Raw genomic sequence first — 12,423 nt, 5'->3', positions numbered from 1 at the left:
TCCAGCATCTTCCTCAGCATTCCTTGGCATCTCCTCTGGCATCTTCCCTGGCGATCCCTTGGCATCTCCACTGGAGTTCTGGCATCTTCCTTGGCATCTTTGTCACATTCCTGGGCATCTTCTCTGGCATCTTTGCCCGGATCCTTCAGCATTTTCGCCTGGATCCCTCGACCTCTTCCTTGACGTCCCTTGGGATCTTTCCCCAGATCCCTCACTTTATTCCTTGGCACATTCCTTGACATCCCTCAGCCTCTTCTCCGGCATCTTCGCCCTCATCCCTTCCTGCATTCCCTGCAATCCCAGGGCACATTCCCGGGAATCCCTGTCCATCCTCTCCCTGCCCTCGGTGATCCGGCCCCGGTGCTGCCGAGGCCGCTCCTCCTCCACCCCCAAACCTCAGGAACAGCGGGTTTTTAGGGAATGGGGTGGGGGTGGCTCCCGGTGACTCTGGTGGCTCCTCCTCGGGCTGGAAGGAGTTAAAATTACATGGGAGGGAAGGAGCTTCCATGAATGAAGACAAAGTTTGGCGGGGGGCCAGGGGGGGGGGCGGGGAACCAGAGCACCCAAAAACCGGGAATATCCCCCCAATTCCCCCCTCCCCAAACCCGGCTCCAATTCCGTGGCTGGAGGTGCCAAAAACCGGCTCCGACCGGATCGGATTTCTTTTTCCTTTTTTTTTTTTATTCCCTTTTTTTTCCCCTTCTCTTTTTCCCTTTCCCGCGAGGGCTGATGGGAAGCAGTCCGTCAGCATCCCCCTTTTCTTTTGTTTAATATCTCCAACGGCGCATGATTGGCAGGGAAGGGCCCGCTCGGAGCTGCTCCGGCTCCAGCCACGCTCCACAGGGGGATGGATCCCCCTCCTTCCCGACCCCTGGCTCCTCCTGCCCCTTCCTGCTGCTCTCCCCCCGCTCCCAGCCTTAATTTTCCTGCCAACTGGAGCCAGCAGCGGGAATCTTGGACCTGTGAGTATCCCCAAGCCCATCCCGGGGTTATCGGGAATGTTGGGAATGGGAGACACACAAAAGGCTCCTCACGGATGGGCTTTCCCGCTGGTTTTGCTGACTGGGAATGTTTTAAGGGAATGTTTTAAGGGGATGTTTTACGGTTGGATTTGCTGCTGGAGTCATGGTTCCCTTTCCTGCTTCCAGCCCCCCCCCCCCTTTTCCCACCTCATCCCTGCTCCCAACCATCGCTATTCCGGAGTGATCAGATCCCGCCCTGACTGCAGGAATGGGTGAAAAGACAGGGAATGAGGATGCTTGGGATGGGTTTTCTGGCAGGTCGGTGTCCCATTATTGGGATCATGGGTGGGATGGGGGGGGGTCAATGGCTCCGAGGTCGGATCCGGAGCAGCTGCACAAAGGCGGCTCCGCAGTCGAGGAAATCGGGAAGGGTTATATAAGGAAGCCTGGGAAGTTTGCGTCATCCCGGATGGGGAGGGGGCCCAGGGACCAGAACCGGGCGGTCCCTCCCCTCCCCCCCCCACCATTCCCATCGTTTTCCACCACTTTTTATTCTCCTGGAGCATTTTCTGGCTGTTTTGTCCCCAAAATTTGGCCAATTCCCAGGAATTTTTAGCTGGTTTTTAGAGTTTTTAGGTCTTCCCCCCTACCCCCCATTTGAGGGCTTTTGGAATTCCCACATCCCAAAAATGCCAGGATGGGGTGAGGGGTGAGGCCTCTGGAGCCGGACATGGAGCCAGGATTCCCTACTCCCAATAAATGGAGTTGGGTAAAAACCCCAAATTTGGGAGGGAAGAGGGAAAGAAGCACTTTTTGGGAAGGGAGGATTTTCCTCCTTTCCCACTTTTCCTGCTTCCCATCGTTAGGTTTGGACTTGACCTGGAGCTGCAGAATCCAGGGACTGGACCAGCAGTGGTATCTGGAATCTGAGGGATCCAGGGCATCCAGGATCTGGGAGATCCAGGATTTGGGAATTCCAGCATCTTGGAATCTGAAGGGTGGAAAATCCAGGATCTGGGAGTTCCAGGGTCTGGAAAATCCAGGGTCTGGGAGTTCCAGGATCTGGGAGTTCCAGGGTCTGGAAAATCCAGGGTCTGGGAGTTCCAGGGTCTGGAAAATCCAGGATCTGGGAGTTCCAGGGTCTGGGAGTTCCAGGGTGTGGAAAACCCAGGATCTGGGAGTTCTGGTGTCTTGGAATCTGAAGGGTGGAAAATCCAGGATCTGGGAGATCTGGAATCCAGGGGATCCAGGGCCTGGGATGTCGGGAGTCAGAAATCCAGGCTCTGGAGATCCAGGATGTGGGAGATCCAAGGTCTGGGCCCAGAGTGTTGGAGCAGTGCCAGGTGTTCCCCCTGTTGGGATCCGGGAATGGGAAGAGCAGAGCCCCTGGAGCCATTTGCTCCAGAGGAATTCCTGTTCTACCACATCCCGGCCAGCCTTCCATGCATCTTCCCAAATCCTTTCCCTTATTCCCTCATTCTCTTCACCTCATGCATCTGCAGGACCGGGAGCAGCTGCTCCCCCCGGATCCCAGGATGGCTCCATCCCACTCTGAGGCCGTTTCTAAGGGCTTTTCAGGGATTTTCCCTTTGTTTGTGTCGCTTTAAATCCCGGAGCTCCTGGAGAAGAACCTCTGGGATCCACCCTCAGACTCCCTCACCTGCCTCAGAATTCCTGTCCAGGTGTTTCTCCAGGTTTCTGGACCCCACCTGGAGCTGTGGGATCCAGAGCAGTTTTCGTTCCGTCCTGGAGTTTTCCTCCCTTCCGTTCCCGTTGGATTCCTGCGGATCTGGCTCTGGCTGCGGAGCCGTTAAATCCTAATTACCTTTTTAGGTTGTTATCCTTTTCCTGCCGTTCCTTGGGAATGCTTGCCCTGGGAATCAGCCATTTTGTGCTCCGTGTCGGAACGCGCTTCCAGGTGCTGGGATGTGCCGATCCCGCATGGAATCGGGAGCAGCTCCCGGGCAGCTCGTGGCTCCGCATTCCAACCGGACGGCTCCGGATGAGGAACCAACTCTGCAGATTTCCCACGGGATCAGAGCAGTTTTCTGTGGGATTTGGGGGGTTTTGGGGCAGCAGGAATGTGCCCAGGGGAGTTGGATGAGTTGGATCCCATCCCTGATCCTGGGAAAATGGGGCTTTAAGTGGCTTTCTATCCCATAAATATCAGGATTTTTTAACATCCAAATGGGGCCATTGAGCAACTCCTTGATCCAAATCCCTGGATTTGGAGGGACTGGGGCGATGATTCAACCTCTTGGAACATTTTGGATCCAGCCTGGATGTGCCAGGATGGGAATCAGGTCCCACCCAACATCCCAGATAACGTGGAATGTTGGGTTTGGATGTTGATTCCTGACCTGCCAGGTCTCTCCTGGGATTGATTCAGGAATTCCAGCCCCAAATAGTTGGGAACTGGAGGGTATATCCATGTTGCCTCCTGGGCTTATTCCCACTGAGAATTCCGGGCAGGAGCAGGGACCAGGACTTGGGTGGTGAATGAGAGACTCCCGGGATGTGCTGGGATGGTGTTCCTGGTGCTCAGGAAGGAATCCTTGGAGCTGAATTCCCAATGCTCCACCCTCCCAGTGTCCCTTCTTCCTCATGCTGGATCAGAGATCCAGGAGAAGGAGCTGGAATGTCGTTGGGCAGTGAGGATCCCTGTGCTTGGGAAGAGCCGGAATTTCCCTTCCAAGGGAATATCCAAGGGCTTGGGATGCTCCAGGAAGCTGCTGCAGGTGTCTCTTCCTGAGAATACTGGAATTTTGGGCTGGTTTATTTGTGATTTCCCACTCTTGCTCCCTTGGAGCAGGATCTTGGGATCCACCTTGGCTCTTCCAGGGCTACTGGAATTCCCAGTGCTGCTGGAGCAGAGTCAGGAAAACAGGGAGACCTGGAGTCACTGGGACCACATGGATCCTTTGTGGTGGATCAGGGGTCATCCTAGGTGGATCAGGGATCATTCCTGGTGGGTCAGAGATCATCCCAGGGGTGGATCAGGGATTACAGCCCGTCCACTGGCTCCGGAGGGTTCGAGGCCAGGAATAGGGGCTGGAAGACCAACGTGGAGATTGACTCAATGGAAAAACCTCCAGGAAGGGACTGGAGCCTTGTGGGGCTTCCCTGGAAAAACTCCATCTGGAATTAACTCCTGGTGCTGCCAACTTTCGGTTCTGGATCCCATTGGATAAACCCCAGGATATTCTCCATCCTGGTCGCATCTCTCCCTGGATATTCTCCCTTTTCCACTGGAATATCCCTGGTTTTGGCCCAGCTCCTCCTGGCCTTTCCAATCCTCCCGTTGGCATTTTTTTGGTTGGATGTTTTCCCTATGGGAGCCGAATCTAATATCCATGGAAAACGGGGAGCTGCTTTGTTTGTCTGGGAATGCCAAACTTGTCCTGCCAGGCGGGAGAAGCGCCCGGAGCGAATGGAACGCGTCAGGGAGCGCGTGGAGCAGGAACCACGATCCCCCAGAAAACTGGGAATTGCCACTGGGATGACGTTGTCCGGCAGACTGGGATTCCTGGAAAGCATTCCAAGGTCAGCCCTCACTGCTCATCCCACCCTGGCAGCCTCTGGAATCTCGGCTCTACTCCGACCCCAGGATCCTGTTTCCAGGACAGTGTTCCTGGGACAATCCCAGTTGGAGGCATCCCATGGATTTGGCTCCTGTTTTCCCGGGGTTTTGCCACCATTTGGGAATTCTGTTCCAGGGATGATGGTTGTTTAAAGTGGAGTGTAGGGAGAGGCGGCTCCTGTTCCCTGGGAAGTGCTGATTCCCGGGAGCGGGGCCGGAGGCAGCGGGGCCGGATGAGCCGGTTTGGGATGTGCCAGGACCAGAGTGGGGCCTGAACTTCCCACTGTCCCGGCTCCAGAGCCGCTGGGTCCCTGGGATTGGAATAACTCCTGCTCCTCGCTGCCGAGTATTGGATGGAATCGAGGGCTCTCCTGTGGCTTTCCCACTGGAAATTCCCAGTGGATCCTCCCGTGCCCCCTCCAGCCGAGGGGCCTGGTTTGATCTGGAATCCAAAGCCTCACTGACTTTTTTTTGGATCTGGCCAAGCCTGGAAAACCTCTGGAGCGGATTAAACACCGTCGGGCCCCGTTCTTGGTAACGGCACCTTGGATTTGTTTGGAAAACCGGAGGAAAGGGCCTTGGGAATCCTTGGAGCCCTCAGTTTATATCCCTGCGAGTGGGAGCTGCATCCATGGGCTGCTCCGACCTTCCCCCTCTTCCCTCTGGCTCAGGGATTTCAGTGCTCCCAGGATCCCTGGGGCTTGTTCCCAGGGTTTTGTTCCCAGTTTTTCCTTCTGCATCCCGAAATGGTGTTTCTGTAACTTCCCAAAGCTAGAATGTCACTAGGATACTGGGATACTGGAGAGGGATGTGGGAATGCGTGCTAGGCAGCATGGGGATCCTCAGGAACGTGGGGATGCTCAGGGATTTGGGAATGCTGGGGGCTATGGGATCCTCAGGAGTGCACGGGGATGTGGGAATGCTGAATTCTGGGATATTGGGGAACATGGGGATGCTCAGGAATGCTGGGGGATGCGGGAATGCTCAGGGATTTGGGAATGCTGGGGATGTGGCACCTCCCTGGCACTGGAGCCCCCGTTTGTGGTGGGACCAGGGGAACTCTGGAATTCCCACAGGAAGAGGAGGCAGCAGGATCCCTCCATCCATGGGGAAGATGGGCAGGAGTTGGATCTGTTTCCACATCTCCCTGCTGGGGCTGGAGATCCACTCTTGGATCCACTCTGGGATCCCCATCTCGTTCCACTCCTGGATCCATTCCTAGATCCACTCTGGGATCCCCTTCTGGATCCATTCCTTAATCTCCACTCTAGGATCCACTCTGGGATCTCCACTTGGATCCGCTCCTGGATCCATCCTGGGATCCACTTCTGGATCTCCCTGCTGGGCCCTGGCTGTGCTCAGGTGTCTGTGGGGAGCTCCCCATGTTATTCCCAGCAGGAATCCCATGGGATGCCGTTCCCACGAGGCCCTTTCGAACCTCTCCTGACTCCTCCTGCTCCTCCGTGACTCTCGAGAGCATGTTCCCGGCCAAACTCTGGGATGCTGGCGCGTTCCCAGCGGAGCAACCTCAGCGCCGGGCGTGGCTCCGGGCGCTCCCGGCTGTCTGGGCCATCCCAGCTCCTGCTTCCCCCTGAGGTCATTCCTGCGGGACGGGGGCAGGGGCGGCTCCGAGGCCTGTTCGGACCTGCCAGGCTAAATTTGGGAGCAGGAGACGTACGGGAGCCGGGATGGGCAGGTGGGAAGAGCCCCAGGTGTTCTCCCAGAGGCTCCTTCCGGCTTTTGCTCGGGATTTGGGATTTCCATTGGTTTTCCCGCCCCCATGTTCCAAGAGTGAGGTGTCTCTGCCTCTGGAAGCTGAACCTGTGTCCCAGCCCTGTGTCATTCCAGGGATTTACACCTGAGCCAGGACCTTTTCCTAGCAGAGCTTTGGCTCAGGGAAGGTTTATCCCAGGAATGACCCAAGGCGGGTATGGAGCAGCTCCGGGGGCCGAGATCCAGCCACTCGGGACATGGACACTTCGCATTCCCTGCGGAGCCAGTGCAACTCCCGGCGTTCCCGAACCAGCCACGTGGAATTCCCACCCATTCCCAAGGTGTTTGTCTCGGTCCCTGGCTCTGCTCCGCAGGGAAAGGCCTCACCTGGCTGGTTCCTTATCAGCCTGGGAGTGGGATTGGGCTGGGATGGGCTCCGGGGCTGGGATGGGGTTGGGTTGAGCTCCGGGGTTGGGATGGGGCTGGAATTGGCTCTGGGGTTGGGATGGGCTCCGTGGCTCCTGCCTGTTTTCCACAGGGCATTCCTGCACCTGGAGCCAGAGTGGGAACACGGAGAGGTAGGTGGATGGGATGGACCTGCTTGCACCTCCATCCTCCTGGAAAACCTCGTGGTGGGGGATTTCCCGAATCCAGAGGCTTCCATGGGATTCATTCCGACTCCCCTTCCTTGCCGAGTTGCATCTGTGGGGTTTGAATCCTGAGGAAGGGATTGTGCCGCTGTTCTCTGGGATTTGGGGAGCTCCTGCCCTTCAGGATCCTTCCAGGATCCTTCCTGACTTGTTTGGCATTGAGAGGTCCCAGGGAGGTTGAAGCTCCTTGAGGAGATTTGAGCTCCATGAGGAAGTTGGAGCTCCATGGGGAGTTTGGTGCTCCCTGAGGAGATTTGAGCTCCATAAAAAGGTTGGAGTTCCATGAGATTGGAGCTCCTTGAGGAGGTTGGAGCTCCTGAGGAGGCTGGAGCTCTGTGAGGAGGCCGGAGCTCTCCGAGGAAGTCAGAGCTCTCCAAGGCTGGAGTTGGGCTCAGAGTGGACCCTGGGGGGGGTTCGCTGGGATCCACCACATCCAGGACACTGCCAGTGTCCCTGTCCCTCCTCTTTCCCCCATCCCTGACCACATCCCTGTCCCTCTCCTGTCCCTTTTCCCTGCCTGTGTCCCTGTCCTGGTCCCTGACATGTCTTTGTCCATGTCCCTGTCCCATTCCCTGTCCCTGCCCATGTCCTTGTGCCATTCCCCATCCCACTCCATTCCCGGCTGACGGTACCATGTCCATGTCCAGGATGGAGCGGATGACGGAGGACGCACTGCGGCTGAACCTGCTCAAGCGGGGCCTGGAGACGGGGCCGGAGGAGCGCGAGGACGTCCTGGCCAAGCGGCTGAAGATGGAGGGCCACGAGGCCATGGAACGGCTCAAGATGCTCGCCCTGCTCAAGAGGAAGGACCTGGCGGGGCTGGAGGTGCCCCACGAGCTCCCAGGAAAGCCCGACGGGATCAAGGGCTACGAGGAGAAGCTCAACGGGAGCCTAAGGCCCCACGGGGACGGGAGGGGCTCGGCCCGGCCCGGCAAGGAGAACATCAATGACGAGCCCGTGGACATGAGTGCCAGGAGGAGGTGGGTGTGGGAATGCCGGGATGGGAGTGGGAATGCCAGGATGGGAGCAGCCAACTGGGGACAGGAATGCCGGGATGGGAGCTGCCAGGAGGAGGTCGGTACGGGGATGCTGGGATGAGAGAGGGAAGAAGCCTGGTCAGCGATTAAATGGGATTTGGGGGGTCTGGTAGATCAGATTCCAGTGGGTAAAGGGGCTCCAAGAGCTGGAGAGGGACGTGGGAATGGTGGGATAAGAGGCAATGGGTTCATGTAGACAGTTTGGTTAAGTGGGATGTCGGGAAGCAGTTGGGAATGTGGGAATTGGGAATTCTTTCTTGTGTAGGGGGTGGCACAGGTTATCCAGGGGATTTGTGGGTTCCTCATCCCTGGAAGTGTCCAAGGCCAGGTTGGACAGGACTTGGAGCAACCTGGGCTATGGAAGGTGTCCCTGCTCCGAGTGCGGAGTCCATGGGCTGCGTCCCTGGAATTCCATGGATGTTGTGCAAGATGAAGGGAATCCAGTTGGGCACCAGCACCAGACACTTGGATCAGGGGTCAACCCAGGAAGGAGGTGGGAATATCCCACTCTAAGTTTGGAAATCATTGTGAAGTTTCATGGGGAGTGTCTCATTTCCCTGGATTTTCCCTGGAAACGTGCTCCACGTCTTCCCACCTCCTTCACCGTGGCTCCTGTTCCGGTGGTTCCCTTGGAATTCTGCTCTTTCCTGGACAAAGGAAATCCAGTGATTCCTTGTGGATTTTCCTGTTGGATTTGGACTTTGGCTTTGTGTTACTCCCCTCAATGGAATGTAAATAATCCAGCCTGGATTTATCCGGATGCTCCTGCAAAATCATCCCTGCCAGCTATGGGGAAAATCCTGGACCAGGATCCGCTGCTGGATCCCTCTGGTTTGAAACTCCTGGGATGCAGCTTGGATTGCTTGGATGGGCTCCTACTGGATCCATCTCCATGGGATGCTCCGGACCTTCTCTGCTGGAGAAGGGGCAGCTCCAGTGCTTTGGAATATCCACAGAAACAGCTGGAATGTTTGGGAGACGAAGACAACTCCCCCTCTGAGCATCTTCAGAGCAGCTAAATCTGGGATCGGGCTCCATGTTTCCTCCTGGGTGTTTGGAGCTGAAAGTTTGGGATGCGGTATTCCATGATCTCCTCACTCCAAGGACCTTCCAGGGAGCTGGGGCATGACAATCCCAGCTGCTTCCATGGCTCCACGCTGGATTATTCCACAGTTTTCCAAGGCTCTCCAGCATGAAGACGTGAAATCTGCATCTCCTTCCCGGGGATAATCCCTGGATCCCAACACTGGCTTTTAGTTCAGTCTTTCTTTTCCCAGCCGCTCCTTTTGTTTTCTGATTCCCTCACAGATCCATTGGATATTTACTCGGATTTTCCTTTAGGGACTGTGCTTTTCCGATAGATTTGGGCTGGGATAGGCTTGGAATGATAGCATTACCGGGAGAGCTTGTCCCCTTCTCCCCTACACCGTGGTGAGGATGAGCCATTCCAGGCTGGAACATCCCAGAGTCTGGATTAGAATCTGCATTATTTCCAATTCCCAGGTGGGATTTGCCCACCTGGAGCTTCCCCCTCTCCCCTGCCAGGGTGGTTTGGAGGGATTGGACTCCCGGGGGGGGGGCGGGGCCGTGTTCCAGCCAGGATCCGTGTTGGATTGAGGGGTGGTGCAGAATTCCTGCTTTCCCGGCTCATCCCGGTGTGTTCCTGCAGTGACCCGGAGCGGGGCCGCCTGACGCCATCCCCAGACATCATCGTGCTGTCGGACAACGAGGCCTCCAGCCCCCGCTCCAGCTCCCGCATGGAGGAGCGGCTCAAGGCCGCCAACCTGGAGATGTTCAAGGTGAGGGAGCCCAGAATTCCGGCGGCTTCGGGCCCTCCCAGCAATTTCCCGGCACAACCACCGGCTTCCTGCTCCCAAATCCGCCCAAATGATCCAAATTCCCGCTCGGGTTGAGCTTCCTTCTGGTCTTTCCCTCACGTTTTCCCGGCGTTCCTGGTTTTTCCAGGGAAAGAGCCTGGAGGAGCGGCAGCAGCTGATCAAGCAGCTCCGGGACGAGCTGCGACTGGAGGAGGCCCGACTGGTGCTCCTGAAGAAGCTGCGGCAGAGCCAACTCCAGAAGGAGAACGTGGTCCAGAAGGTGAGGCTTGGGATGGGAGGGATAACGGGAAGGACCACGTGTGGCACATCCCGTGGGAAATCCCCCAAATCTGCGGCCCTGGCACAACCGGGAACACAAACCTGCGGTGCTCAGCATCACAACTTGTGGAATTCCGTCTCTCCGGGGGCTGATCCTGGCTCTCCCCCCCATTCCTGATCCAGACCCCTGTTGTCCAGAACGCCGCCTCCATCGTGCAGCCATCGCCGGCCCACGTGGGGCAGCAGGGCCTGTCCAAGATCCCGGCCCGGCCTGGAGCCCAGGGTGTGGAGCCACAGAACTTAAGGACACTGCAGGTGAGCGTTCCCCCTTTTCCCTGGAAAACACTCACTCTGCTGGATGCACACCCAGCTGAGATCCCTTCTCCAGGAGGCAGAGGAGTTCTGGCACTTCCCAACTCCAGGAGTTGGGGTTTGGGGTTGTGCTGGGTGGGAGTTAGACCCCACAATCCTTGTGGATCCAGCTTGATATTCCATGATTCCTTAAATATCCAGTGTCCCTCTTGGGATGGGGTGAGGACATAGCCTCTGTCTGTAGCCTTCCTGCTTTTCCCAAAGGATTCACATTCTAGCCTTATTTTTGTGTTATTTAGTTTACTGAGTTTAGGGAGTCCAAGGAGCATTTGGACAACAGGATTGTTGGGATTGTCCTGTGTCTGTCTCTTCCCACTGAACCACCTGGCTCCGGAAAGTGGTTTCTCCACGTATTCCTGCCCCTTTCCTTGACTCCAGAGCAATTCCAGCCTTTCCACGGAAAATTGTTGGCTCAAGCCGTTCTCCCTCCAGAAGGGCCACAATCATTTAAAATGAAGGCAAATTTGAGGGAAAAGTGAAGGATTTTAAGCATTAGGAGTTAACTGGGATTCTGGGTAAGCAGAAATTCCCTGGATCACAGAATTAAAGCTCCAGGTTTGCCTCAAATCCTTTATTTTTATCGTATTTTATTTATTTCACCGACTCCAAGGAGTGTTTACCCAACCGGATTGTTGTGGTTGTCCTGTGTCCACCTCCCTCCAAAATGACCTCAATTATTTAAAATCAAGGATAATTTTGGAAAAAGAGAAGGATTTTGACTCTTAGGAATTATGGATAAGCGGGAATCCCCTGGATGAGAGAATTAAAGCTCCAGGTTTGCCTCAAATCCCTTATTTTATTTATTTTACTGAGCCCAGTGGAATCGTTGGGTTGTCTCGTGTCGATCCAGGAGTTGGACCCACCATCCCTATGGGTGTGTCCCATGATTCCCAGTGACTCCCAGTGATTCCCAGTGATCCCCAGTGACCCGTGGCTCTCTCCCTGATCTCCCAGGGGCACTCGGTGATCCGCTCGGCCGCCAGCTCGGCACTGCCCCACATGTTGATGTCCCAGCGTGTCATCGCCCCCAACCCGGCGCAGCTCCAGGGGCAGCGGCTGCCGCAGAAACCCGGCCTGGTGCGGAGCAACACCCCCAGCATGACCCCCACCATCAACTACCAGCCGGTGCGTGGGATGGGCATTGGCAGGAGCTGGGCTGGGATGAGTTGGCGTGGGTTGGGATGGTTTGGAGAGGTTGGACTGCTGTCTCCACAGCGGTCCGGCCCCGTTATCCCGCTGTTCTCCCCGCTGATCCCACTGTTCTCCCTGTCCCCACAGCAGTCCGGCTCGTCGGTGCCGTGCCAGCGCTCCTCGTCCTCTGCCATCTACATGAACCTCGCATCCCACCTCCCATCGGGCTCCGTGGCCCGCGTGTCGTCGCCGCTGCCAAGCCCCAGTGCTCTGTCCGATGCCGCCAATTCCCAGGCGGCCGCCAAGCTTGCGCTCCGGAAGCAGCTGGAAAAGACACTCCTGGAGATCCCACCGCCCAAACCACCAGCGCCACTGCTGCACTTCCTGCCCAGCGCCGCCAACTCTGAGTTCATCTACATGGTGGGGCTGGAGGAGGTGGTGCAGAGCGTCATCGACAGCCAGGGTGTGTGTTCCCACCAGATTTTCCCAAAAAAAGTGGGAGTCTAGGGTGTTTCGGGGCGAAATCAGGGGTTTTTAGCCCGGATTTGGGGGTTTCCTGGGGCCTCCCCTGTTGCTCTGACTACTTTGCCCGGTGGGGCTGGAGGAGGTGATAACAGCCAAGGTGGGTGTTCCCGGGGAATTCCTGAGAAGACAGGGAATTTGGGAAGGATTTGGGGGGGGGTCAGGGCAGAGTCTGGGGTTTCAGTGCGAAATTTCAGGATTCTGGGATTGATTTGGAGGATTTCAGGCAAAACTTGTGGGATTTCAGACCAAATCATGTGTATGATACCAGGCTCTGTGTAGAGCTGTTGGTGTGTGGGCAGGGGTTTATCCCGGTATCCCATGATCCCTGTGCCATTCCAGGGAAGAGCTGCCCGGTGT

The 12,423-nt window shown here is 56.5% G+C and overlaps 1 protein-coding gene across 4 annotated transcripts in view; it reads left to right on the top strand.

Annotated features, from left to right (window-relative positions):
• Nucleotides 1-570: 570 nt before the first annotated feature.
• GATAD2B (GATA zinc finger domain containing 2B) overlaps nucleotides 571-12,423 on the top strand; it is a 15,125-nt gene continuing 3,272 nt past the window's right edge. Inside the window, exons 1-7 of one of the 4 annotated variants that reach the window (XM_027669531.1) lie at nucleotides 571-962; nucleotides 7,553-7,885; nucleotides 9,612-9,741; nucleotides 9,908-10,039; nucleotides 10,222-10,353; nucleotides 11,365-11,535; nucleotides 11,692-12,004. In XM_027669531.1, coding sequence (XP_027525332.1) covers nucleotides 7,554-7,885; nucleotides 9,612-9,741; nucleotides 9,908-10,039; nucleotides 10,222-10,353; nucleotides 11,365-11,535; nucleotides 11,692-12,004 — 1,210 coding nt within the window. In that variant the 5' untranslated portion in view covers nucleotides 571-962; nucleotide 7,553. Of the gene's footprint in view, nucleotides 963-2,136; nucleotides 5,077-6,731; nucleotides 6,834-7,552; nucleotides 7,886-9,611; nucleotides 9,742-9,907; nucleotides 10,040-10,221; nucleotides 10,354-11,364; nucleotides 11,536-11,688; nucleotides 12,005-12,423 lie in introns of those variants that run through there. The other 3 variants (XM_027669528.1, XM_027669530.1, XM_027669529.1) reach the window with 3 other exon arrangements.

This window comes from Corapipo altera, unplaced genomic scaffold (genome assembly GCF_003945725.1).
Source record: "Corapipo altera isolate COAL_440 unplaced genomic scaffold, ASM394572v1 91, whole genome shotgun sequence".
NCBI classification, from domain to species: Eukaryota; Metazoa; Chordata; class Aves; order Passeriformes; family Pipridae; genus Corapipo; species Corapipo altera.
Note: the sequence above shows the minus strand (reverse complement) of the source record. Positions and strands in the feature narration are given on the sequence as shown.